This window comes from Hippopotamus amphibius, chromosome 17, assembly GCF_030028045.1.
Source record: "Hippopotamus amphibius kiboko isolate mHipAmp2 chromosome 17, mHipAmp2.hap2, whole genome shotgun sequence".
Lineage (NCBI taxonomy): Eukaryota > Metazoa > Chordata > Mammalia > Artiodactyla > Hippopotamidae > Hippopotamus > Hippopotamus amphibius.
The window spans coordinates 39052687-39078057 of NC_080202.1; the positions used below are offsets into that span (position 1 = coordinate 39052687).

At 57.6% G+C, this 25371-nt stretch overlaps 2 protein-coding genes across 3 annotated transcripts; both read left to right on the forward strand.

Moving 5' to 3' along the window:
• The first annotated feature begins 152 nt into the window (after positions 1-152).
• STARD3 (StAR related lipid transfer domain containing 3) lies at positions 153-23487 on the forward strand. Of its 2 annotated transcripts, none has more exons than XM_057715685.1 (15): positions 153-292; positions 11596-11849; positions 14708-14785; positions 15173-15250; positions 15374-15427; positions 15825-15942; positions 16146-16244; positions 16466-16521; positions 16918-17010; positions 18363-18425; positions 18591-18686; positions 19072-19151; positions 19241-19345; positions 20461-20554; positions 20992-23487. In XM_057715685.1, exons 2-15 carry the CDS (start codon positions 11646-11648, stop codon positions 21094-21096), a joined length of 1323 nt encoding a protein of 440 aa, XP_057571668.1. In that variant the 5' UTR covers positions 153-292; positions 11596-11645; the 3' UTR covers positions 21097-23487. The 2 variants fall into 2 exon arrangements, with proteins under 2 accessions (XP_057571668.1, XP_057571667.1); XM_057715684.1 differs by lacking the exon at positions 153-292 and adding an exon at positions 8212-8278 and having other exon boundaries at positions 14642-14785; positions 20992-21234.
• Positions 23488-23510: 23 nt separating this feature from the next.
• Positions 23511-24773, forward strand: TCAP (titin-cap). The gene is made up of 2 exons (XM_057715686.1): positions 23511-23657; positions 23911-24773. The coding sequence occupies exons 1-2, from the start codon at positions 23548-23550 to the stop codon at positions 24302-24304; spliced, it is 504 nt and encodes a 167-aa protein (XP_057571669.1). The 5' UTR covers positions 23511-23547; the 3' UTR covers positions 24305-24773.
• Positions 24774-25371: the final 598 nt, after the last annotated feature.

Here is a 25371-nt window from a genome sequence, read left to right on the forward strand (position 1 = left end):
TGGGCTTCTTTCCAATGCCCCTACCGTTAGGAAGATCCTTTCAAGCCTAACTTTAACTGCAACCCCCGCTTCCCGTCCTTGGGGGTGGGGCCCGAGGGCTTAGGGGGCGGGGCTGTGGTGAAGGGGCGGGGCTGAAATCCTACGCACGTCCGGGTTCGCTCTCGGGGGCGGACTCAGTGGCGGAAGCGGCGCTGCCAAGAGGTCCCCTTCCGCTCGGAGCCGCTGCTGGAGCTGTGGAGCCAGACTGCGGCTGGGGCTGAGAAGAGCCGGGGCCGTGGCTGACATGGAGCAGGTGGGTCCGCGACAGGTCACTGGGACCCGGTGGTGGTACGGGGGCTACGTCTTGCCAGCGGATCCCGCCTCCCTAGCCGGTGTCCGTTCGTGGTTCGGTCCGACCCTTCCCACACCCCCTGCGCCCCAGGTTCCGCCTCCTTCCTCTGCTTGGCCTCGCCCCACTCCGCGCGGGGTTCGGGGTTCCAGGGTCTCCGGCGCGGATCGTCCGCGGCCCCGCCCACTCGGGAGAGCCCGGGAAGGGCGTCCCGGATAGCCCTACAAAGCCTTCCTCTTCTCTGTGAGGGGAGAAGCGAGGGGACAGTATCTAGGAGTTAAAGGGCAGGAGTTGGATATGGGGAAGGGTCAGGGCCTGAGAATGAAGAGGAACACATCTACAAGTTCCTGTAGGTCTGCGTCGCACTGTCATCCGGTCTCCCTCAACTTCCTTTGGAAATGGCAGTGAATGACTTCCTAATTGACATCAAGAGGGCCCTTTAATATCTTTCTTGAGTTCTTAGAGGTGCATAACACCAGTGACACTAACTCGTGATTGAAGTAGTTGTTAGGTGCCCCTCGCCCCCTTTTTTAGCTTCCTCCGTGTCAGCATCCCCTTATTCACTTCCTCTTTCTCTGACTGTAGAAGTACCGTTTCACATTCTCCTCTCTTGTCCAACCCCTTACTCTGTACACGGAATCTGGATGGTCTCGTCTACTCTCATGGCTTCAGCTCTACACCACATAGATACCCGAAACACTCCCAGGTCTACATCTTCAGCAGAGGCCCTCCCTGGAGCCTCAGACTTGGCCATCCAGCTACCAGGTGGACAGCTCTACTTCAGCTGCCACTCACTGCATCTGAACTTGAACTCCTCTTTTCCCCTGCAAATTCATTCTTTCTCTGCCACCCCATCTCAGCCAGAAACCTGAGAATTATCTTGTACTTCTTCTCTTTTCTCATTCCCATATCTAAGAGGTGACCTAGTCCAGCTCACTTCCTGAACGTGCTTCACACCTGGTCCCGTGCCTCTAACTCTGTTGTTACCACCCTTGTTGATGTGTTTCTCACCAGGATGACTGCATTGACTTCCCAGCAACTTCCAGTCGTGGCTGCCTGCAACCCAGCCTCCAAACTGTAACTCTTGTGATCCTTTAGAAGCATCTCTCTTAATGTCACTCTCTTGCTTAAAACCCTTTGATGGTTTCCCATTGCCTATGGGAAAGGCTGAATCTTTAGCACAATTTACAGAGCTCTCAAAGATCTGACCTCTCCCCTACCCTATGTGTACCCCAAGGTCCAATAATATGTCGTCACAGGATGCGCTTACCGACACCTTTTGTGTCTCCATGCTTTTGCACACGGCAGCCCCAGTGCCTGGAAAGCCCCTTCTCCTCTTACCTGCTGGGCTACCTTCTGCTTGGCCTTCTGTGCTCTGCTCAGGCACCATCACCTCTGGATCACCTCCCCCTGCCCCAAGGCTAAATATTGCCCCATCTGCATCCCTGCAGCACCCTGTCCATCACAGCGTGATGACTGAGCATAGAGACTCCCGAATCAGACTTCCTGGGTTCTGATACTGTTTTGTGTTGTTGATGAAGTCAGTGCCTCGGTTTCCTCATTTGTCAAATGGAGATAGTAATGTGCCTACCTGATAGACTTATTGTGAGGATCAAATGAAATAGTGTATGTTTAGGGCTTAAAATAAATGTTAGCTATTACTGTTTACATAAGAACATTATAGAACAGTGGGTATGACTTTTAATTTTACAAAGTGCTCGAGGACAGTTGATGTGGCTTACTTCTCATTCTGTCCCAGAGCCCCAGAGCCTGACTCTTTGTCAATAAGTAAAATGCTGGGGTGAAGGGCATTGGGGGCAGGATCTGGATTTGTTGACTGAGGATTCAAAAGAGTAAAAGACCCAGACCTGATATCATTCTGCTCAGGAAATGAATCTGGAAATGGATAAATGTTACATGGCAAGCATTAATTCCAGAGAAGTGTACATGGAGCTCTGGGGACCCAAGCAAGAAAAAGGCCGAAGATGGCTTTCCAGAGGAGCTGACAATTAGTGAGGGGCCTCAGAGCGAGAGAATGAGTTTACCAGAGGGAGGTAGAGACCAGGTTGGGCTCAGAGAATGGAGAGCTGGGTCCTCTGAATGGAGAGCTCTCGCAGGGGAGGGGGCTGAGGTGGGCAGGAGGGCAGAGGCAGTCTCCACTGCCAAGGTTGGGGATTCTTTTCCTCACCTGGCCGTGAGAAAGTATCCCCTTGGGTTAGAAGCCTGCAGGGACCATGCACTGGGAGGTCTGGAGGCCTGGTACCCGTGTTTGGGGGCAGGTCCTTGCAGGTGGGGTCAGCATGCAGGCCTGTGGGCTGAGCCTAGGTTTTAAACCTGAATCTGGGCTTTTGTTCGTGCCTGGAATACCCATCTTCCTTGCCTCCCGCTGATAGATGCGGAGGCCTGGGTCAGATGGCTTGTCCTCCCTGTGGCTTTCCTGACCTCACCCACTCTAGCCTGGGTCAGATGCTCCCTTCTCTGGAAGCCCACTGTCCTTTGTTCGTTCCTCCCTGAAAGTGCAGATCACAGCATGGCGCTGTGCATTTCTCTGTCAGCCTCCCTCACCAGACCCGCAGCCCCTGACTATCCCCCAGGACCAGCACAGTGTCTGACACGCTGGAGGCTCTCAGTTCACGTGCTGTGGTAAACGGAGCTCTCCCACACCTAGACTTGTTTGGGGGCAAGAGTGTGGGTGGGACCAAAAGTCCTGTACATTTGACAGCTCACACTTATTGCATTGAACGGTAGAGATGGCTGGCTCCATTTTACAGACAAGGAAGCTGAGGCTTGGGAGGTGAAGTCAGTTCACTCAGCAGGAACTTAACCGTCTCTGACTCCAGGTCCACAACGGTCTCCCAGGACCTGCCACAGGCTCCCAGCCCCCTGAGGGGCAGCTGCCACATCAGTGGGACAGGGACAAAGAAGGCATCCCATCCGGCTAGTTGTGTGTCCCTCTGAACTTTTCCTGCCTGGGAAGAGGCTGATCCTGGCTTGTGTCTGGTCAGGGCTGGTGCCGGGAGGGGGCTGTGCTGAATCACACCCACCCCTGCAGGCCCTTTCCTCAAGTAGGCTGATAGGACTGAGGTTGCCCTGGAAGGTGACTGGCTCTTTCCAGACTGACCTTGAGAACTTGACCTCATTAGCCCCCGGTTTTATCCAACAGCACCAAGGGGTGGAGTGGGCCTGACTCACCAGCCCTTGAGTAGGCCAGGGGTCACAGAATCACAGAGCAGGGGGCATCTCTGACGTTTAACAGGGCCTGGCATGTGGAGGGAACTAGGGGCTGAGTAGGTCTCAGTTCGTTAGGATTTTCCAGTAAACTGTACCGTCAGAACCTCTTGGGCTGGGGAGGGCTGGGAGGGTACAGTGATGAATATGGTTTCTGTTTTGGCTTGACTGTACCCTCTGCACTTCCCCAGAAGAAAGGGAGAAACAGAGCCTGGCTTGGGCTTTGAGGTCTTATTTGTCGCTGCTGCTGTGTTCTCCTCTCCTTAAATTCCTACTTCCCCAGAGAACTTCCCAGGCCCTCTGGGTGGGGCAGAGTGGGGACCAGTAAGCCAACTGTGTCGAGGCGGATGGCATGGGCCACTGAGCCCTGAACTACAGGAGGGCCTACTGTATACTATCCTGGGTCAGCAGCTCCCTGAGGTCAGGGCCCATCCTACCATCTAGCGGTACTGATGGACCCTCAGTTTGGGCAGAGTGTCGTGCTGCGCATGCCTGGCCCAGGGCCCTGCCTCTAACACGGTACCCATGGCCCCTAATAGTAGTCATAGCTACTGTTAAGTGAACACAAGCACATTGCAAGTGTTTCTAATCCTTTCAATAGCTCTGTGAAGTGAGCACTCTACTGTCCCCATTTTACAGATGAGGAGACTGAGGTTCAGAGACACGCAGTGATTTGGTCAAGGGCACACAGCCTAATAAAGAATGGCCAGGTCTGCTGACCAACCCCCAAACCCACGCCCTTTCCATTATTCCAGGATAGGCATTACAGATCCACAGGCCAGTGAACCTACTAGATATGTGCTGTGCATGGCCAGACCCTGTGACCTGGCCCTCAAGGGCTTGAGGACAGATGATTTTGAGGCTCAAGTCTAGCATGTGGGGAGGGAATTACTGAGCCAGAGTCCTGAGATCTGGGCTTGGGGAAGCCTGAGGCTGAGGGTGTGGTTTGCCCAGGAGGTGACTTGTGAACTGGTGTCTGAAGGTTGGAGTCCCCCCCTGGGGGAGGAAATCATTCCAAAATGAGGAAACAGAGGGACTGGAGGCACAGGAGGGAGACCAGCTGGCCATGGTGTGCCCTGGGAGCAGCCGTGATCTGGAGAGTATTGGGGGAGGGGTGACCCCATAGCAAGAGAAGAGTCCTGGGGACCCTCGCTATCCGAGGGACTTAACTCCCCCCCAGTCCTCTCCCTGTGAGTCGGGGCTCAGGGAAGAGGAGGGGAGCAGCCACCCTGCTTGCAGGTGCCCAGGAAACCAGTCCCTCTTGCCTGCTGGTGGAGGAGGTGCTGGGGCTCTGGGCAGCACGAGACATCAACAGAAGGTGGAGTGCAGCTCCAGGAGAGGCTGGACAGGTGGGGCCGCTCCTCTAGGGCTGGGTGTGAGCGTGCACCTGTGCATGTGATGCTGTAGGAAAGGATGGAAATAGTCGTTCAACACATTTCCTGAATATTTACTGTGAGCCTGGTACCATTCTGGGAACTGGGCACGCAGCAGTGAGCGGAGCATGGGAGCCCCTATTCCAGTGGAAGAAGGCAGGCAGGAAACAGACCAGTAAACATGTAACATGTCTGGGGTGATGTGCGCCGTGAAGAATAAAGCAGGGTAAGGGGATGGAGGGTGGGGCTAAATAGGGGGTTCAGGGAAGGCCTCTCCAAAGCGACCAGAGTGACCACAGTGGAGGGAGGGGACATTGCAGAGACCTAGGGAAGGAACTCCAGACAGGACAGTAGGAACAAGAGTCCTGAGGTGGGAACATGCTTGATGTGTCAAGGGAACAGTGGGGGACTGGTATGGCTGGGGCAGAGGGTTCCAGGGGAAGAGGAGTGGGCAGGCCCCTCCAAGCTCCAGTCTCCTCATCTCCACAGCTCCTGGTCATGGGTGCAGTGAGTAAAGAAGAGGATGTCTGCAGGGGGCCAGCGTGGGCCACTGACAGCCCAGATTTGTTTCTTGTGAATGATCTGCAGGCCTGTTTGGTCTGCTGTCCTCCCTCCCCCAGCCAGCTTCCACCCAGGCTAGCCAGTGGCGGCAGGACACAGGCCAAGGCCAGCCTCCTCCACCCGCAGAGCTTCTTCCTCCTGCCTGTCTGTGGGTTCTCCACTAACCTGAGCATGAACAGGGACTCGACCCAGAGCAGCCCCAGCCCTGGCCTGAAGCCAGTTCCCAGAGGCAGGCAGAGCTCGGGACTGTTTCCGCCAAAGTAGAGACGGGGGTGTCGTGTTAGCTAACCCTTGTGCAGCGATCACTCTGTCGGCGACTGTTCTGGGCCATTATGTGTAATAAGTCACTTAATCCTTGTAATACCTCTAAGAAGTAGGTACTACTGTTACCCCCATTTTACAGGGAGAAAATTGAGGCACAGAGAGATTCAGCGACGAGTAAGTGGGAATCTAGGGTTTGAATCTTCTCCAGGCTTGGCCTCCAGCCCTTTCTTGGCTTCACAGATTCCTCCTGATTTATGCTGCGTTAGGGACCCCTCAGGGAAGCCCCCGTGGCCAGTGTGGGGCTAGGGCATCTCCTGAGGAATGCAGCGCGGGGAACGTGTTTTAAGCCCGTGTCTACGGTCCCCTCCGCCTGGGGAGAGGGTTTGGAGGAGCCGCACTACTCAGCAGTGAGAATCGTTTCTGGATGTAAATGAGACTTGTTCCGTCAGCTCGGGGTCACAGAGCACAGCTGGTGGAGGGAACTCCACTGGAACTTGTGCGAGTTGGCCCAGCCCTCTATGAGAGGTTGGGCGGAGGCGCGGGTGAGAGGACCTCAGAGGTGGCCGTGGTGGCCGTGGTTAATGTCTATGCAGCGCTTACTCTGTGGTACCAGGTACTGTTCTACGAGCTCCCCATGCACCGCTGTCTCCAGGGTCAATACAGATTTCTCATTTCCAGAGTGGTTTCCAGATGCAGCCTCAGAGGCTTGCCTGGTGAGTGAGGGACATTGCTCACACTGCAGACTTGCCTTGGTCAGGAAACGCCAGCCGGGAGCCGTGGAGAGATGGCTGGAGCTTCCGGCCAGGGGTGTGCCTGAGAAGCTCCCTGTCTGTGCCCCTGCCACCTAAGAACCATGGAAATCAGGCCCTGGGGGAGGCGGGGATGGTGGGGGCAGGCACCAGGGGGAAGGGGTGGTATCAGAGATCAGTCCTGCCGTGCGTGGGCCCCTGCCCTAGACAGAGCTGGTACAGGGAGCCAGGACAGCCCCTCCCTCCCGCGTTATCCCCTCCCTGGGGATGCACGTTTGCTGGAACTGCAGAAACGTGGCTCTTAGTGCACACAGATGAGGGAACCTGGGCAGAAGGCTTGGACAGCTTGCACTGGGTCAGCAGGTGAGTGAATTGTGGAGCTCAGATTGGAACTCAGGCCTTCGAGGGTGATTTTTCCTCACGGCCCTGTAGTGCGTAAGCCCCACACCCTCCTGCACCCCGCGTAACTTCCCTCTCACCCGAACAGCCTTGCCAGCTGCTTATTTCATCTCCACCCTCACTGACCAAGCACCTGCCATCCTTCTCAGGACACGTGCAGGAATGCCAGCCCTAGGAGGTAGCAATTATTGTTACCTTGTTTATTGTGGTGAAACACGCATAGGGTAACATTTACCATTTTAGCCATTTTTCAAGTGGGCAGTTCTATGGCACTGAGTATATTATTGTTCCCTTTATTTAATGCAAATGAAGAAACAGTCTCAGAATGGTTCTCTTTGCCCCAGATCGCATGGCTGGTAAGAGCAGACTGAGACGTGAACCCTGGCCTCAGAGTCCAGTTCTTTTTCCACAGTACCAGCTGCTTGCTGTTGTCTGCCAGACCCACCCAAAGCTCCTGCTGCGCTCGGGGCTAGCGTTTCTCCGGTCGAGTAAGAGGCCTGGGAGGGGCTGGGAGGGGCTGGGAGGGGCTGGGAGGGGCCCACCCCTCCCATTTGGCCACCACCCCTCCCGTTTGCCCACCCCAGCCCCAGCTTTCCCTGTGCCCAGAGACCTGCCTTGCCTACTCCTCCCCACCCCTCTTTCCCTTCAGACCCAGGAGGATAAAACCTCCAGTTTCCGCCTCCCTCCCCCCCACCTCCCCAAGCCTTAGCAGCTCAGCTTCCACAAACACACACGTGTCAAATCTGCAGCCAGCGCAGGCCGACTCCTTCACGCCACACGTGCTACTCCCCTCCCGACACCTCTGAAGGCGCTTGAGACGGGCCGGTGACAGCAGGCGGTGGGCTCGGCAGGGGGGTGCTGGTCCCAGAGGGCTGGGTGGCAGCCCTGCCGCCTCCAGTCTGCTGACACTCGTTCCGCCTCCCACCAGAAGGGCGGGAGGGTGGAGATGGGGCCGAGCTGCTCTGCAGGCAGCCGCCACCCTCCATCCTCCATCCTCCAGGACTAGTGCTTTGGGGACTGTTGAGGGCAGTTCCAGGCCAAGGCGGTGTTCACCTCTTAGATTGTCAGGTGGTCAGAGGGGAGCTCAGAAGCCTTTTGAAGTCATCTGAGTGAGTGATATATTCAAACTACACCTAAGGAGGTGCCTCAGGGGTGACCATGGATGGAGTTTGAGGAAAGGCTGACTGGTAGGTGGGGCTCTCTGTGGCCACTTCCTGTGGCAGGACCCATACAGTCCTGGTTTTAATGTGTTTTATACATTGAGGTTCTTTTTTTTTTTTGGCTACACCCAGGGGTTGAACCCAGGCCCTCAGCAGTGAAAGCGGGGAGTCCTAACCACCGAACCACCAGGGAATTTCCATATATTAAGATTCTAAGTAAGGTTTTTTTGTTGCTGTTTTGTTTTAATTTTCTCTTGCTTAAAAGAGTTTTTTTTGTGTGTGTTTGTTTGTTTGTTTCTAAAAGAAACCAAAAAAAACCATGGACCTTTTTTCCAGATAGAGAAATGGAGGTTTGCTGAGAAGGACTTGCCCAAAGTTATTCAGGGTTAGTGGCTGCCCCCAAACTGGGGCTCAGGTCTTAACGCCTGACCAGTGCTCATTCTCCTCTACCAGCTCTTGCTTATTTGAACTCCGAGTTTCTTTCATGGGGGAGGGTGATGTAGAACCCTTCTCTCTCTGACTCTTGGCCGGCCACCCTGACCCCTGCTTCAGAGCCCCCGTGCTTTGCTCCCGCGCACCCCTGCGTCGGCAGCTCTCCCAGGCTCCCCCAGCACCTCTGTTCTCAGCCCCCGTCTGTGTCTCTCGCTTCCACAGGGATGTCTAGGTGTGTGAGTGTCAGTGCTATTGCCACTCCGAGTGTGTCTCACACCCAAGCTGCTGCCACACAAGTCCTGTCCCCAGAGAGGGAGGGAGAAAGCCAGGGGGAAAGACAGGCAGACCTGGGAGCAGACTGGGAGTAGGGAAGCCACAGCGCCCTGCAGTGAGATAGGGAAGAGGGAGAGGGCAAAGGCAGGTAGGACGGAGAAGAGAGAGAGAGAAACACCAGAGAAAACTGGAGAGAGACTGATCCCATGGGGGTGGAGAGAGACTAACAGATGGGAGAGAGATGGAGGGGAAGACCCAGAGAGGGGGTGAAGTAAAGACGGACGTGGGAGAGGGTACAGAGACGCTTGCACAGAAAGGTAGAGAGGTAGCTTGTGAGAGAGACAGGAAGGAGGAGAGATGGAGACAGGTCTGGCAGGAGACAAGAGGGCTATTAGAGACAAGGAAATGTCACGCACCCTGGGGCTGTGGCCCTGTCACAGTGAAGGATGCGCTGAGCGTGCAGTCTGGCACCAGATCCAGCTGATGGGTGATGGGGGAGGGGGTCCCGTGGCCAGCGGCCTGTCACATCCCCTCTTCTGACTGCCACCCTCCAGAGCTGGACCCAGCCTTCCTCCAATACCCTCCACATGAGCTTGTCATGGGGACCCCGAGTGTGGTAGTGGGAGGTGGCCTTGGGCTCATGCCTCTGCTGAGAACAGCCAGCTCCTGTCCGTGGGCACAGAGGCAGAGGGAGGGGTGAGCCAGCTTGCCCAGAGCCCCTGTTGGCCACAAACTGGGGGCTTGTTTTGGATTTAGTAGATGGAGCGGGGCATGGCAAGCAGCAGACATAGCAAAGGTACGGAGGGGACGGTGAATCAGGAGGGGAGACTGGTTAGATCTTGCCTTCCCAGGATCAAGCACAAAGATCTAGGGCTCCCCTTCCACTGGCCCCCAAACCTGCCCCCTGGCGCTGATGTGTGAGAAGACTCAAGGAGACTCTTGATGGGGCCCCAGGGACTCAGGCCTCACCACACTGCATCAGCTCCTCTCTGGCTCTAGACTAAACCTTTCCTGTCCTCCCAGGGGACAGGGCATCTGAGGGCCCCCACCAGCAAATTGTTACAGCAGAGACCTTAGGCCTGGGGGCTGCACAGCAGGGAGGGAGTGCTCTAGGGCCCCCCCTTTTCTCTAGGGTTCGTGAAGATTTCAGCCTCATGGTTGCACAGGCAGGTAAGGGATGGGTAAGTCTGTTCACCTCTCCAAGCCTTGGCTGTCTCATCTGAAGAACAGGAGGAGCCATCCTTCCCTGTGTGGGCATGAAACATGGCCGTGGGTGCGGTGTTCTGTGGGTGCTGGAGCTCTGGGCGAGCCTTGGGTTGTGACTGGGTTTGTCCTGGTCCTCTCTGCTGTGTAGCGTGGAGCTGAGGGCCAGGAGAGCCTCTGGGTCATCCATTTATTCAACAATCAAGTATTCAGGGACTTCCCTGGTGGTCCAGTGGTTAAGAATCCGCCTTCCAATGCAGGGGACACCGATTTGATCCCTGGGTGGGGAACTAAGATCCCACATGCCTCAGGGCAAATAAGCCTGTGTGCTCTGTGCGCCAAAACTTAGAAGCCCACATGCCGCAGTGAAAGATCCCATGTGCCACAACTAAGACCCAACACAGCCAAATAAGTAAATATTTAAAAAAAAAAAAATTCAGCACCTGTTAGATGCCAGCATTGTGCTAGGTCCTAGGAGACAGCAGGGACCGAGTCAGGTAAAGGCCTGCACTATGGAGTTTGCAGAACAATCGGTAAGGTGGTACAGATGGTGAGAGTTCACTGAAGAAGGTAAAGCCCCATAAATTAACTGGGACTGGGGACTGGAGGGTGGGAGGCTCTGAGGAGAGGGCTTTGGAGCTGCCCATTGAAAGGACTGGGAAGAACATTCCACCCAGCAGGGAGAGCTGGGTCTAAGGCCCTCGAGGCAGGACCAGGCTGCCACATGTAGGGACCTAGAAGGCCCGGGTGGCCCAGGTAGTGAGACAGGGCCATGCCTTGTGAGAGGAGCAGTAAGAGGAACCAGGCAGAGCCCCGTCCTGCAAGGGCATCGAGGGGAGGGTGCTGTTATCCTCAGATCAGTGGGGAGCCCTTGAAGGGCTGTAAGCGGGGAATGGCAGGATCTGATTCATGTCCTGGAACGCTTTCTCTGGCTGTCTTGTGGAAAAGTGGTTACAGCGGCGGGAGAGGAAGCCTGGAGACACGCCCCTTAGGAGCAAGTTGGAGCGGCTGGGCCTGAAGTGGGGGTGGTGGGGATGGTGCTGGAGAGAAGGGACCAAGATGTCATCCTGCCATCCTGCCATCCCAGCCCCAGCATAGAGCACCCGGAGACTCTGCTCTAGGAAGTTCCTCCCAGTTGCCATGGATTAGGGGGTGGGAGGGTAGGGATGGCTGCTGGGAGGGAATGTGGCTTTGTGCTTGGAAAACAAAGAACAGAGCTTGGGGCCGACTTCTCTGGGGGTGGGGGCAGGCCCAGAGGCTATTGACAGACCAGAGGCTGAACCACAGGGCAGGGCTTGGCAGGAGCAGGCTGTGCCCCCAGACATCCGGGAGGATCCAAGAGGCCTCCAAGGGTGACCATGGGACTGCAAGACTGCCTGGGATGGGGAGGGGAAGAAGCAGGACAGAGAGGGATGCTCAGACCCCTCCAGCCTGAAAGTCAGGGCACAGAGGGAAGTTAGGCAGAGAGGGCCCTGGGCCACAGGGTTAGGCTGGGGATGGGGGGCAGATGAGTTTAGGAGCACATGGGGTCCCTGGGGGCTGTGTGTGAAGGGATGAAGGAGGTTACTGGGACCTCCAGGACCCTGACACGCAGGACCTGACCCAGCGGCCCTGCCTTCCCACAGCCGTGCCGCTGAGGCCCAGCCCTCTCCACCTGGAGGTGGGGGCCGCCAGGATGCGCAAGCTGTCCGGGGAGCTGGCCGGAGACCTGGAGCGCAGCCTGCCGGCCGTGGCCTCCCTCAGCCAGAGCCTCCCCTCGCACGTCCTCCCGCCGCCTCCCGAGAAGCGCCGGGCCATCTCCGATGTGCGCCGCACCTTCTGTCTCTTTGTCACCTTCGACCTGCTCTTCATCTCCCTGCTCTGGATCATTGAGCTGAACGTGAGTGGGGCCAAGGCTGGGGCCACAAGCCATGTTGAGGGGGTTGCCTGGGCCTCAGGTACTCTATCTGCCTTGTGGGAGGATTGCCTTGGGGCGGGGAGGGGGGGGATGTTGACTTCCAGGGAAAATGGAGAATGAGATGATAAAAATAGCTGTTCTTATCTTCCAGAGAAAGAAACTCAGGTTGAGTCGTTTATCTGAAGTCTGTCAGCAAGTATGTGAAGGAGGCAGGGTTTGAACCCAAACTGGCTCCAGAGCTTGGACTCTTGACCTCTGTGCCATACTGCCCCCTAGTGGACATTTTGGAGAACGGCAGAGGGAGCCCAGAGGGCTCTGGTTGAGCTCTTGAAACCTTTGTCTTCTTTCTGCTCTACATTGCTCTCTGGCTCCATTCATTCGTTCATTCATTCAACAAACATTTTTGAACCCCCGCTGTGTCCCAGGCACCGTGCTAAAAGCAGAGGGTACAGCGTGGAGCAACCATTAAAAACTCCCAGTTCCCAGGGGCGCCCAGCTCTCTTTCCCCATTTTGGGCATTCTTCCAGAGTCCCTCAGTTTGGCCTCTTGGATTTGGTGAGATGCCACCTAGCAGCCTGGAGACAGAGCTGCCTGTCAGGGCAGGGTCTGCCCCTCTCTCCCCCTGTGCACTGCTTGGCCAGCTGGCAGTGGGGCCAAATCTCCAGGTGCTACCAGGGCAGAACAGGACCTGACACAGAGGCAGGAGCTGTGGAACAGGGCATCCCAGGTTTGGTCCCGTCCCAGCTTCTCCTCTGTAGTAACTGTGTGACCTCAGCAAGGGACTCAGCCTCTTTGAGACTCCCCTTGTTCTCCTTGTACTAGGTGGGTCAGAGTTCTGGATGGTAGGTGCCCTTCCTCCAGGTCTCAGGCTCGGGTGTCAGGCAAATGATGACTGTTGCTAGAAATGAGTTTGGAGAAGGGACTGGTTTAGGGGTGAAGAGGGTTAGTTTGATTCTGGGCACACCGAGCTGGGCTCTGAGGGTGACTGTCCTTTGTGCACAGAGATGAGCTGGCACCTTCAGCAAGAAGGAGCCACAGCCACGGAAGACCTTTGGGACCATCTTACCATTGAGAGAGCTGAGGCCCAGCAAGGTTCAGGGCCATTTGAAGAGCTTCCGAGGTCTTAGGCATTCTTCCTTTGGAAGGTCCCATCCAGCACCAAGGCAGGCACCAAAGGTCACCGCCTTCCTTCAATATGTATATATTTTCTTGCCAGAAAAGAGCTGAAAAAAATTTTGATGATTTTACTTTTGAAACTCTGTCTGTATTGGTTGTAATAGCTTAGCAGTCGTCATGCAGACTTGGGAATTCTTGCAGAGTGAGAAAATCTAACCTCCAAATTGTTTTTAAATGTGATGAAAAGTTTCAGAATGCTGGATTTAATAGTTTGTAGAATTAACATAATGTTTCACTTGGTAGACAATTAAAGTTTTATTAATTTCCAGTTCTGTCATTTTATTTTCATATTTTGGGGCATATATATTTTTAGTTTTCTAACAGACTGTGTGTTGCCCAGTGGCTGCAAGGACCTTGGCTGGGGGTTATAAGACCCATGCCAAGGTCTTGTAGCCCCTGGCAAAGCAGGGGCTGGAACTCCACTGTCCTGAGTCCTGATGCAGTGGGCAGACTGGTACCCAGGCAGAGGGAGAGTTGTCTATAAAGAGAAGAACGGTGGAAGACAGAGCTCGGAGGGACACGGGCTGTCAGGGGTGGGAGGGGCAGTGGAGCCCAAGAGGGAGCTGTCTGAAGAGTAAGTGGAGGACCAAGCTGGGGTCGGGTGGGGTGTCCGGCCAGGGGCAGCAGGGCATCAGACTCCACAGGGCTCAGAGTGGTCTTGAGGTTGAGGCATTCGGTGGGGATATGTCAGGGGCTTGAGGCTCAGTCAGGGGCTGTCCAGATTTCTGGTTCCTGCGCCGAGCATCAGAATCACCTGGGAGCTTTATAACCATTCCAGGTGCTCAGTTCACCCTGAGATTCATACGCAGTATCTGAACAGCTGTATCTTTAACAAGCTACCCCGCCGCCCCGGCCCCAGTTCAGATCGCCTGCCAGAGATTAGAGGCCCCGTCCTAGGTAGTTTCGAAGGGTCTTCCCCTTAAGGGCTCCCAGGCTCCATTCCCCAGAGTCCCCTTGTGAACCCCTTCTCTGAGGGCTGGCGCCCCATTCCTCCTGAGGCATCAGGCTGCAGTCTAATTCTCGGTGTCCATCCAGACCCCTCACTCCCCAGCCAGGGTCTCAGGGGTCCCATTGAAAATGTGTGGGTGGCTAGGGCAGGGCAGGGGCAAGCACCAGTCTGCTCACTCTGCATGCCATTCTCTCTAGCAGCGTGATGGATTTTGCCCATTAAGCACAAATCTAATCAATTGATTTGCCACCTGGGGCTCCGTCTGACACCACCGCCCACCCCTGGCCCCCGTCATCCCAGATGGACGCTTGGCTGGGAAGATGGAGCACCGCAGGGTGGGAGGGAGATGAAATTATGTGAGAGAGAGGCTCCCAGCACCCTGTCTGCCAGCCCTACCTACCTGCATAGGGCTCATTGCCTCTCCTGAGCAGCCCCACAGCCCTGCAGCGTGCCCACGAGTGTCAGAGGCTCAGCGTAGCCCTGCCTCTCGGGGCTGCCTGGATCCTTAGAGAAACAGGAATCGTGCTGGGGTCTCAGGTCCCTGGCTGAGCTCCCCTGGTGCCTCGGGGGCTCCTTGGGTGGTAGCTGAGCATTTACAGCCTCTCCTCCAGGTTCCACATTCCCCATCTCCCGCCCCCTCTCCATCCAGGAGGACGAGCAGCAGCCCTGGGGACTTGGTTCTGCTTGCAGAACTATCCACATCTCTCTCTTCCAGACCAACACAGGCATCCAGAAGAACCTGGAGCAGGAGGTCATCCACTACAGCTTTAAAACTTCCTTCTTTGACATCTTTGTGAGTGGCCTTGGAGATCCTGGGGACAGAGAGAGCACAGGGGCGTGACTCTTTAACTGGATTCTTTTCTTCCTGCAACACACATCCTAATCTGATCAGGGAGACTGGGCTCCCACCTTCCGGGAGCCTTCATTATTCAGTTTCCTAAATGAGGCCTCACCTTCAGAGAGCCCTAAGTGGGAGGGGGAGACAAGACCCCTGTCCAGGAAGGTCACATCCAAATCATCCCCAAAGAAGCACTGAGTCGACCTTGGCCATTCTCTCTGGGGCGTGCACACCGTGTGGAGGGAAGCTGGGGGAGCGGGACTGGAGGGGGAGGCCAGCCTTCAGCAGGGGTAGGACCATCGGCCTGCCCTGATGGCTCCTCCCTCCGGCCCCCCACGCCAGGTCCTGGCCTTCTTCCGCTTCTCCGGACTGCTCCTGGGCTATGCTGTGCTGCGGCTCCGGCACTGGTGGGTGATTGCGGTAAGATGCCACTTTCCTGGCAGCTCTCGGGCCCTGGCGGGGCTGGTACAAGAGATGGGATGGAGGAGGACTCCCTCCCCAGCCTCTGTGTTCGCTCTCTCCCTCCCTCCCTCCCCTGGGCAGGTCACCACGCTGGTGTCCAGTGCCGTCCTCATTGTCAAGGTCATCCTCTCTGAGGTCAGTGGCTCAGGGTCTGGCTGGTCTGGTGGGCATCTGGCCTGAGAGATGGGCTCCTCTCGGGAAGGGACTGCTCCTCTGATTCTGGGTGTCTGTCCCTGTTGTCAGGGTTGGGGTGAGGGGGAATCCTGTCCTTTGAGATTTCTAAGGGATCATCTACATTGGCTTTCCCCACTTGCCCCTCTGTAACCCCGAGAACAGAAAGTTCCTCCTCCAGCCTAACCTTAGTTTATCCTGCTGCAGAATTCATTAATCCATCCATCTCAGAGGCGTGTGCCCCAGAGGGTCCCCACGTGGGTCCCAGGAGTGGGACGTAGGCCAGAGCTGGTAGCCCCAGGGTGGGGCTCTGGGTTTGAGGTGACCCCCTGCCGTGGAGCTCAGCCCTCTCCCTCCACAGCTGCTCAGCAAAGGGGCCTTCGGCTACGTACTCCCCATCGTCTCCTTTGTGCTCGCCTGGTTGGAGACCTGGTTCCTTGACTTCAAAGTCCTACCCCAGGAGGCCGAGGAGGAGCGATGTGAGTGCTGGGGGGTGAGGGGGTGCAGCGAGGGTCTCCCCCACCCAGGAGAGGAAAGTGTAAAGCATGAGAGCCAGCTCTGAGCTCTCTCACCAGCTCTGCCTCCAAGAGCCTTAGGGTGAGCCCGGGCCGGGGGGCCCCGGGCTGCTAGGGCACGACTGTCCTCGCCCTGGGATGGCGGCCGCCCGTGTCTGCCCCCCCAGGGTATCTCGCTGCCCAGGCTGCTGTTGCCCGAGGACCCCTGCTCTTCTCCGGCGCCCTGTCCGAGGGCCAGTTCTATTCCCCCCCAGAATCCTTTGCAGGTGAGGGCTGGTGGGTGGGCGAGCTGCCTGCAGGGAGGGGCTTTATGAGGAGCGGGTTGGCTGGGTCTGTTCTTTCCAGTCCTTCTCTCAGCTCCCTGGGGAAAGCAAGCAACCCTCTCCCACACACACTTTTATCCCCCCGCCACCATCGCAGCTGTACCCCCCATCACCCCCCTCTCTCCCCACCTCCTCCCATAGTCCTCTGTGCTTGTTTTCTGCAGGGTCTGACAATGAATCAGATGAAGACATTGTTGGGAAGAAAAGCTTCTCTGCCGAGGTATTTGGCCTCCTACCCCCACCCCGGGTGGGCACCCTGGAGAGGGGCCAGTGCTGGGCTCAGCTGGGTGGGCAGGGGCTTCCCAGCAGAGGGCAGACCTTAGGCGGCCTGAACGCCAGTGAGTGTCCATCTGGGTGTCTGCCCCACTGTTGGTCAGGCCCACTGGTCTGCTGCCTGCCTGGGGCCCAGAGGTGGCAGCCACAGCCGTGGCACCTGGTCCCAGGAAGCCCGCAGGGCCCAGGAGACCAGCCCAGACCCGGCATCTGGACATCTGGCTGAGTCAGGCTTCTGAAAGAGACGTGTGGAGTGTCTAGAGAAGGACCGGCCGGGTGTAGAAAGAGCAGGTGGGGTGCAGATCCCAGGCCGACCCGCTTCCTGCCTCCCGTCCCTGGCCAGGAACGGGAGTACATCCTGCAGGGGAAGGAGGCCATGGCGGTGGTGGACCAGATCTTGGCCCAGGAGGAGAACTGGAAGTTTGAGAAGAATAATGTAAGAAACCTCTCTCCTACCTGATCCCGAGAGTTTTCTTGTGGGGAGTTTTCCCTCCCTTTTCTGAGGCCTGGAACCATATTCCTGCCCCAGGAGAGGGGGCTGGGCCCTGGGGTCAGCCACTGGCTTGGGCTGGGTGAGACGTTCCCACCGCCCCTCCCCCTGCTTCCCCCCACCCCAGCCCCACCCCCACCTCCCTGCTGCTCTGCTCCCTGGGCTCCAGCTTTGAAGGGGAAGCCAGGCTTCTGCCCTGTGTCCGGTGTTTTGTTTCATGATCAAAACAATATTATCTAAAAAGATGGCAGAGAGCTTGGAAAACATCCTCGTCCCTTTCTCTGGCCAGCTCCTCTGGCAGCCCTTGTCGGCCTGGAGACACGGTCCTTCACGGTTGCAGCCGCAGCTATGCTCCTGCGTTTTAACTTGGTATCAAAAGCCTTTCTCGCCTCATTGCAGGATATTTGTCAGAACCAGTGTTGTTGTTGTTGTTGTTGTTGTTTAATTGAAGTATAGTTGATTTACAGTGTTGTACCAATCTCCGCTGTACAGCAAAGTGACTCAGTTATACACATATAGACATTCTTTTTTTATATTCTTTTCCATTATGGTTTATCCCGGGATATTGAATACAGTTCCCTGTGCTCTACAGTAGGATCTTGTTTATCCATTCTAAATGCAGTTTGCATCTACCAACCCCAAACTCCCAGTCCATCCCTCTCCCTCCCTCGCCCTTGACAACCACAAGTCTGCTCTCTGTGTCTATGTCCCGTTTTGTAGACAGGTTCATTTGGGCCATATTTTAGATTCCACAGATAAGTGATGTCATATGGTATTTGTCTTTCTCTTTCTGACTTACTTCAGTTAGTGTGATCATCTCTAGTTGCATCCATGTTGCTGCAAGTGGCATTATTTCATTCTTTTCTATGGCTGAGTCGTGTTCTGTTGTATATATGCCACATCTTCTTTATCCATTCATCTGTCGAGGGACATTTAGGTTGTTTCCGTGTTTTGGCTCTTGTGAACAGTGCTGCTATGAACATAGAGGTGCATGTATCTTTTTGAATTATAGTTTTGTCCAGGGATATGCCCAGGAGTGGGATTGCTGGATCATACAGTAATCCTATTTTTAGTTTTCTGAGGACCCTCCATACTGTTTTTCCATAGTGGCTGCACCAACTTACATTCCCGCCAACAGTGTAGGAGGCAGAACTGCTGTTTTTTAATGGCTGCTCAAATATCCCCAAACTCCTGGAGTTTTCTACCCTGAGCTGTTAAAAACCTGCCCTGCCTGGCACCGCCCAGGCTCCCCTCTGCCCTCCGCTTACCTCGCTGCCACCCTTCTGTCCCTGCCACAGGAATATGGGGACACCGTGTACACCATCGAGGTTCCCTTTCATGGCAAGACCTTCATCCTGAAGGTGAGTGAGAGAAGCGGTGTTCTGGAGCCTCCTGCTCTGCCTGGGACTCCAGGAAAGGGCCAGGGCTTGGGGGACCCTCCAGCAAGTTTCTCCCAACCAGGAGGGAAGGGCTGGTGTGCCCAAGTGCCTCTGGTACCACCCAGCCCTCTGCCTGCCCTGCCCCAGACCTTCCTGCCCTGCCCTGCAGAGCTGGTATACCAGGAGGTAATCCTGCAGCCCGAGAGGATGGTGCTGTGGAACAAAACGGTGACTGCCTGCCAGGTGAGCCGAGCCAGGGGCCAGCCTGGGAACCCCCCAGGCAGAGGCAGAGCGACATGGCAGATGAGGGTGCAGTCAGACCCCAGCATGGCCAGTGACCCCCCCCCCCCACCCAGGGGACCCGGGCCACGTCATTGGATTGCTCTGTGCCTCAGCTTCCCCATCTGTAAAATGGGAATGGTGGTAATAGTGCCTCCTGGAGAGGGTTGGGAAGATGGGAGGAGGAAGTGCTCAGAGCGCCTGACCCAGCGACTATGAATGGGAATGGCTCTTAATTAAGGGGCCTGAGGAGAGAGCAGACTGGCCCGGGGCTTTCCTGAGATGCTGGGACCCTTCCTTGGGGTTCTCCTGGAGTGGCTGCACTTCATATCTGCCCTGATACCCGCAGATCCTGCAGCGAGTAGAAGACAACACCCTCATCTCCTATGATGTGTCTTCGGGGGCCGCGGGTGGTGTGGTCTCCCCCAGGTGAGTGCCCCCCAAGCCGTCTCCTCTCAGGCAGGCTGCCTGCCCTTGGATCTTCCTGGCATCCCCTGACCTAACCCTACCCCCTCCAGGGACTTCGTGAATGTCCGTCGCATTGAGCGGCGCAGAGACCGATACCTGTCATCAGGCATCGCCACCATGCACTGCGCCAAGCCCCCGACACACAAATATGTCAGGTGAGCCGAGCCTTGCCTGGGGTCGTCCGTGCCAGCCCCTCCCCTGGTGTCTGTGGGGCCAGAGCAGAGTCTCAGTGTGTACAGTGAGCACTTTCTCCTGCCAAGGCTGCCTTCCTGTCCCCAGTCCCACTGCCTCTAATCCTGGTTATCTGCTGGAGGCCAGACCCACCACCAGGCTGGAGGGCAGCTCCCGGGTAGACCGTGGATGGGGATGAATAGGGACCAGCCTAGGCAAGGGGGCTGGGAGCCATGAGGTCACACTGGTTCAGGGGACCTGAGCAGGAGGCTCTGTGTTCTGAAGCATCACCTTCCTGCCTGAGGAGACTCTGGTCCCTTTCATCCCCTTCTCTCTGTCCCTTGGCCTTGCCTCCCTTCCTCAGCGCTCGGAAGTACCTCCAAAGGAAGAGGCCTTAGTCTTCCTGCTGCCTGTCCCAGGGCCCCCTCCAGTTCCCCTGCTGTCTAATCCTGGCACTTCAGGGGGCCTCCTCCCGGATACCCCACTCTTCCCCTTCCGTCCTGGGGTTCTGCAGAGAGTGCTGTCCTTTGAGCGTCAGCCCAGGGCTCTGGTCTCGCCACCACCGCAGACTTGCTGGGTGATGGGCAAGCTCATTTCCCCTCTGGGTGCCAGCTTCCTTATCTACAGAGTCAGGGGAGCTGTAGGTGAATTTAATGGAGATGGGACGTGAACCACACAGCTCAGGCCAGATGCCTTTGGAGAAGGCGCCCCCTGCTGGAGCCCAGTGGCACTGCAGTGCTCCCAGAGCTGGGCCCTGTGAGAAGTGCCCACCCAGCCCGCTCCCTCACCCTTACAGCAGACCTAGAACCCCTGGACAGACTAGATGAGGGCTGGGAAGGAGGTAAGCTCCCTGCCAGTGGGGCTGTGCAAACATTGGCAGGCTGTTTTTGGAGGATTCAAGCATCACATGGCAGGTGGGGGTGGAAGGCTGTGTCCTGAGGCCCCTGGGCCACCTGTCCTGGGCCCTGCTCAGGCAGGGTATAGGGGTTGCTAGACCAGCAGCTCCCTTCCCTCTTCCACGCTGATTCAAGGTGGGCCAAGAATGGGGCCAGGGTGGGAGTCGGGTTTTGCCTGGCTCCACTGGTGCCTGTCTCCTCAGGGGAGAGAATGGTCCTGGGGGCTTCATCGTGCTCAAGTCGGCCAGTAACCCCCGAGTCTGCACCTTCGTCTGGATCCTTAATACAGATCTCAAGGTGGGCATGCTGGGGCTGTGAGGCAGGCTCGGTGGGGTGGAGGGGACTCTGCTGTGTGACCTTGGGCGCTCCCTGCCCTGCTCAGGGCCTCCCCTACTCTCCACCTTCGTTCTTACTCCAAAACTGGGGACAGGGTCCAGATGGCCTTCTCGCCATGAGTTGCTGGAGGACCGGTGCCTCCCCTTTTACCTCTGACCTCCTAGGCCACGAGGAAGGGTGGCTGGCTGCCAGCCCAGCCCCTCCCGGGGTCTGCTTGACTCGTGCCAAGACCCGGACGGCATGTTCTTCCTGCCAGGGGTGGGGGAGAGGGCGGCCCAGGCTGCATTCCAGAGCTGCACCTGTGTTCTGGCCCAGAGCACCCCCTGCGCGTGCCAGTTGTTGAGGGGAAGCCCCTGCGGAGGGCTAGCCTTCCTGAAACGTCTTCGCGCCTCCCCCAGGGCCGCCTGCCCCGGTACCTCATCCACCAGAGCCTCGCAGCCACCATGTTCGAATTCGCCTTCCACCTGCGGCAGCGCATTGCAGAGCTGGGGGCCCGGGCATGAGCGTGCCCCTCGCCACCCTGCTGGCCAGGGCCTGTCGCCACGGCCTCTAGTGCCAGAGAAGGGGCGGCTCAGGCTTCCGGCTGCCCACAGAGGACCTGACCTCAAACACTGGGAGCTTCCTCCCATGGCAGCACCTTGGCCCCAAGCTGCCGCTCTCCACCGCGCTTCCCTGTGCCCGGGAGCCGTGGCCGTGGGCAGGATGAGAGCGCGAGCATCTGGACCCTGCCGCTGAGGCCAGTGGGGTCTATCCTGCTGACGTTTCCATGCCGTCCCTGCCTCCTGGAGGAGGAGATCCTCTGTCCCCTGCCTGGCCAGGGGCAGCGTCTGGAATGGGGTCCTCGGACTTGGTGGAGGAGGACCCTGGGCAGGACAGAAGTCAGGGCAGCCTCGTCACCCGCGTGAAGACGCAGGAGCCCCTCCATCTGCCTGCCCTCTCATCATGGTTTTTTAGGATTATTTAAAGAGTCTGCCACCTTTTTCCACTTGTACTTGTGGGGATGCAGGTGGCAGGTGGGAGTGGTGGGTGCTGGCAGGGAACCTGCCTCTCCCAGGTTCTCTCCAGGTTACTTCCCCACCAGGGCCTCCTTGGGGACCTTTGTAATTTGAGCCAATTAAAAACATCAACTAAAAAAAAACAAAAAAGCAGCCCTCCAGCCTGGCCTCTTGAGGGAAGAGAAAGGCAGTACCCGTGGAGGCGGGGAAGGAGCAACTGCCGCAGCCAACACATCACACACCCTCTCACCCTCTCAGAGCCAGTGGGGACCCGGTTCCTGGAACACCTCCCCCCCCCCAGCTTTCTTGAATGGTTCAGCTGGGCAGATGACTGGTCAGAGAAAAATTCCCCGCCTCCCTGCCAGCTCTCCTGTGAGGGAAGGTCAGGTTAAGGTCTCCAGGCTGGAGCTAGGGAGGCGGGAGTTAGGGAGAGAGGGAGAGGCAGGAGGTAGGGAGAGACATGGCAGGTCCCACAGCAGGCTTTGGTCGCTCCTGGGGTCCCAAGGCTGGGGTCTGGAGGGAGCCTGGAGGTGGGGCCTGGGCTTCCGGGTCACTGAGGCGCCTCTGGGATTCCAACCTCTGGGCTCCACTCACCTCCCCGCACTGCCCCATCACACTGGGGCCACCAGGAAACCAGCCCTCCTCCTTCCCAGCCTGCGGCTTCCTGAGGGGCTAACTTGCTTAGAGCTGAGGGTGGGGTGAGGTCCCCTCTTGGTCCTGGCTAGGTGTGTGACCCTGGGCAAATCTACCTCTCTGAGCCTCCATTTCCTACTTTATAAAAGCTTTTGCAAGATTAAAAGATACCAGGAGTCAGGCATAGTGCTCGGTAATCAAGAGGATGCAGTTCAGCCCGAGGTGGGTGAGCTCGGGCCTCACCGCTGGGTTCTCCTATCAGCTCCTGTTCCTGCCTCTCCTGGTGCCCTTTGCTTTGTTCAGCGACGCCCTCATCCATCCTTCCCCGTGCCCTCCACCCGGCGTGCCAGCTTCCAGAAGCACGTGCCACTGCTCTCCGTGCTGGGCTGTCCTGGCAGCCCTCCTACTGGCCTGCTCCCTGGGGATGAGAGCCAGGCCCCGCCCAGTGGCACCTCGGAGCTGGCAGGACCCAGAGCTCTTCTGGTAAGGCCATTGTGAAGAGAAGGTGGGGAAGGTGAGGCCCAGAGAGGGGTAGAAGCAGACCCATAGTCACACAGCCTATTTATGGCGGATTTGGGGCTGGAGCCACATCTGGCTGCCACTCCCTGGAGCCCCTGGGTTCCCATCTCACCCCACTTAAGGTGATGGAGGCCACCTCCCATACCTGCTCCCTCCACCCTGACTGGCCCAATGGCAAAGGAAAATACCTGGCAAAGGTTCGTGTCCAGGATCCCAGGTGTGGAATTAACTTCCAGTGCCCCTGCTGGCAGGGTAGTGGTGGTCAGGGGCCAGGCCTTTGGGTGCAGATGCCTGAGGACACGGCAGCACTGTCTCTTCTTGTTTTGGGGACGGTCAGGGGATGTGCCCTTGAGCTCAGGCAGTGGGGACAGGACCTGATGGCCTGGTACAGAGCCCAGAGGGGACCTTGGTTCCTGCTGTTTCCTGCTCTGGTTACAGACAAGTTGCTGTCCTCCCTGGGCAAGGGGAAGGGGTGGGGCAGAGGGCAAGTGCCAAGGTGGCACGAGGCTGGGCATGTGCCTGGTCCCAGACGGTGTCTGAGGAGTGTCAGACAACCGGAGGTGTCACTCTGAGGACCCCTGCCCCCACGGGAGCATCTTGATTTTTTCCGAAGTTGACCTCTGACCTGGGGGAGCCAGAGTCCAGGTACCCTAAGCCCTGCCCTGGGCCCAGAGTCCCCCATCAGTGAGTCTTGGCTCTGCTTTTAGCATCTGACGCCAGAGGGGCTGAAAATAGCCCCTGGCGGGGGGGAGGGGGCTATTTAAAGGGCCCGGGAGGGACAGAGCCCAGAGCGAGTGAGCAGTCATCATGGCCACTTCAGAGCTGAGCTGTCAGGTGTCCGAGGAGAACTGTGAGCGCCGAGAGGCCTTCTGGGCTGAGTGGAAGGATCTGACGCTGTCCACACGGCCTGAGGAGGGGTGAGTGCCGGCCAGTCAGGGGGCCCTCCTCCCCTCCCCTAGAGCACCCTTCCTGAGCCTTATGAGGTCAGAGCGCAAAGCCCAGAGGTTTTGGGGGGTGGGGGTCAGGAAGGTGCCTGCTGGGGAGAGCGAAGTGGAGTTGCCCCTCCAGCACCCCAGGTCCTGGCAGCCCCCGAGAGCCCTGCCACTCAGCCCGTGACTGGAGCGCAGCAGCTCTCAGAAGTTCAGCGTCCCCTTCGCCTCTCCTTCCCAGCTGCTCCCTGCATGAGGAAGACGCCCAGCGGCGGGAGACCTACCACCGGCAGGGGCAGTGCCAGGCGCTGGTGCAGCGATCCCCCTGGTTGGTGATGCGGATGGGCATCCTGGGCCGTGGGCTGCAGGAGTACCAGCTGCCCTACCAGCGGGAGCTGCCGCTGCCCCTCTTCACCCCCGCCAAGGTGGGCGCCACCAAGGAGGAGCGCGAGGAGACCCCCATCCAGCTGCAGGAGCTGCTGGCACTGGAAACAGCCCTGGGTGGCCAGTGTATGGACCGCCAGGACATGGCCGAGATCACCAAGCAGCTGCCCCCTGTGGTGCCTGTCAGCAAGCCCGGCGCCCTTCGCCGCTCCCTGTCTCGCTCCATGTCCCAGGAGGCGCAGAGAGGCTGAGAGGGACAGTGACTCGGGCTCCGCTGTGCCTGCCCTGGGCTGGGCCCTTCCCGGCTAGGGTCACGGAGGGGAGCTGCTGGCCACGGGAGCTTTGTAGTTTGCCCAGAGCTGGGGGCTCGGGGAGGAGGGAGCCAGAGGCCAGGATGCCTGGGTCTCCTGAGTTCCCAAAGGGAGGGGAGCAAGGACGGTGGGCACTAAGGGTAGAGAGCTGGGGGCCAGCACAGCTGCGTACTCCCAGGAGACAGGGCAGAAGATGGTGGTTGACGGCAAGAGGTCCCTGAGAGGAGTGACCCCAGTCCAGATTTCAGCTTCAGAGAAGGATGAAGAAAACGTGTAAGGGGATCTGGAATGCTCTGGGAAGGAGGCCTGGAGAAGACCAGAGAGAGGGGGATGTGGAGAGGGCAGAAGCAGGGTGGAGCCCCCAGCACCCTCTATTAGCGCTGCAATAAATGCTCAGTCACCTGCCAGAGTTTTGTCTCTTTCCTTGTGGTTGAGGGGCTCACCCATTGGTGTCGCCCTCCATGCTCACTTCTGGGAACAGGCCGTGCATCTGAGCTAAATCTGGCGGAGCTGGTGGGTCACCCCATGCTTGGCGGGGGGGGGGGGGTTGTTGCAGGGACAGAGCTGTAAACAGGGTGGCTGTCTGTCCAGTCCCCCTAACTCTGCTGTGCAGTCCTGGCCTCTGTGTCCAGTCCTCTGGCACCGGGCGGTGCCCAAGAGGCCAGTTGGCATCCAGGGTCTGTTTAAATGATCTCATGGAGAATATGGAGGGGGCTGGCACCGGGGCTGGCACCAGGACTGTCCTTAGCTGTGCCTCAGGGTGTGGATGGGGTCAGGGACCCCAAGGCGGACCTCTCTCTCCGCTCTGAATCCAGACAGCATCAATCCTTGGCTGGGGTCAGGTGTTGCACCCTCCCTGCCCTGGGAGCCCACGGTGGGTAGTTGGGGGTAGCGTGTGTGTAGGGGGGGGTCAGGTTCCTGTCTGTGACCCCTGCAGCTGTTGTGATGACTCATGTCCCAACCTGGCTGCCTGGCCCAACAAGAAGACACTTTCCCTTCGGGACCTG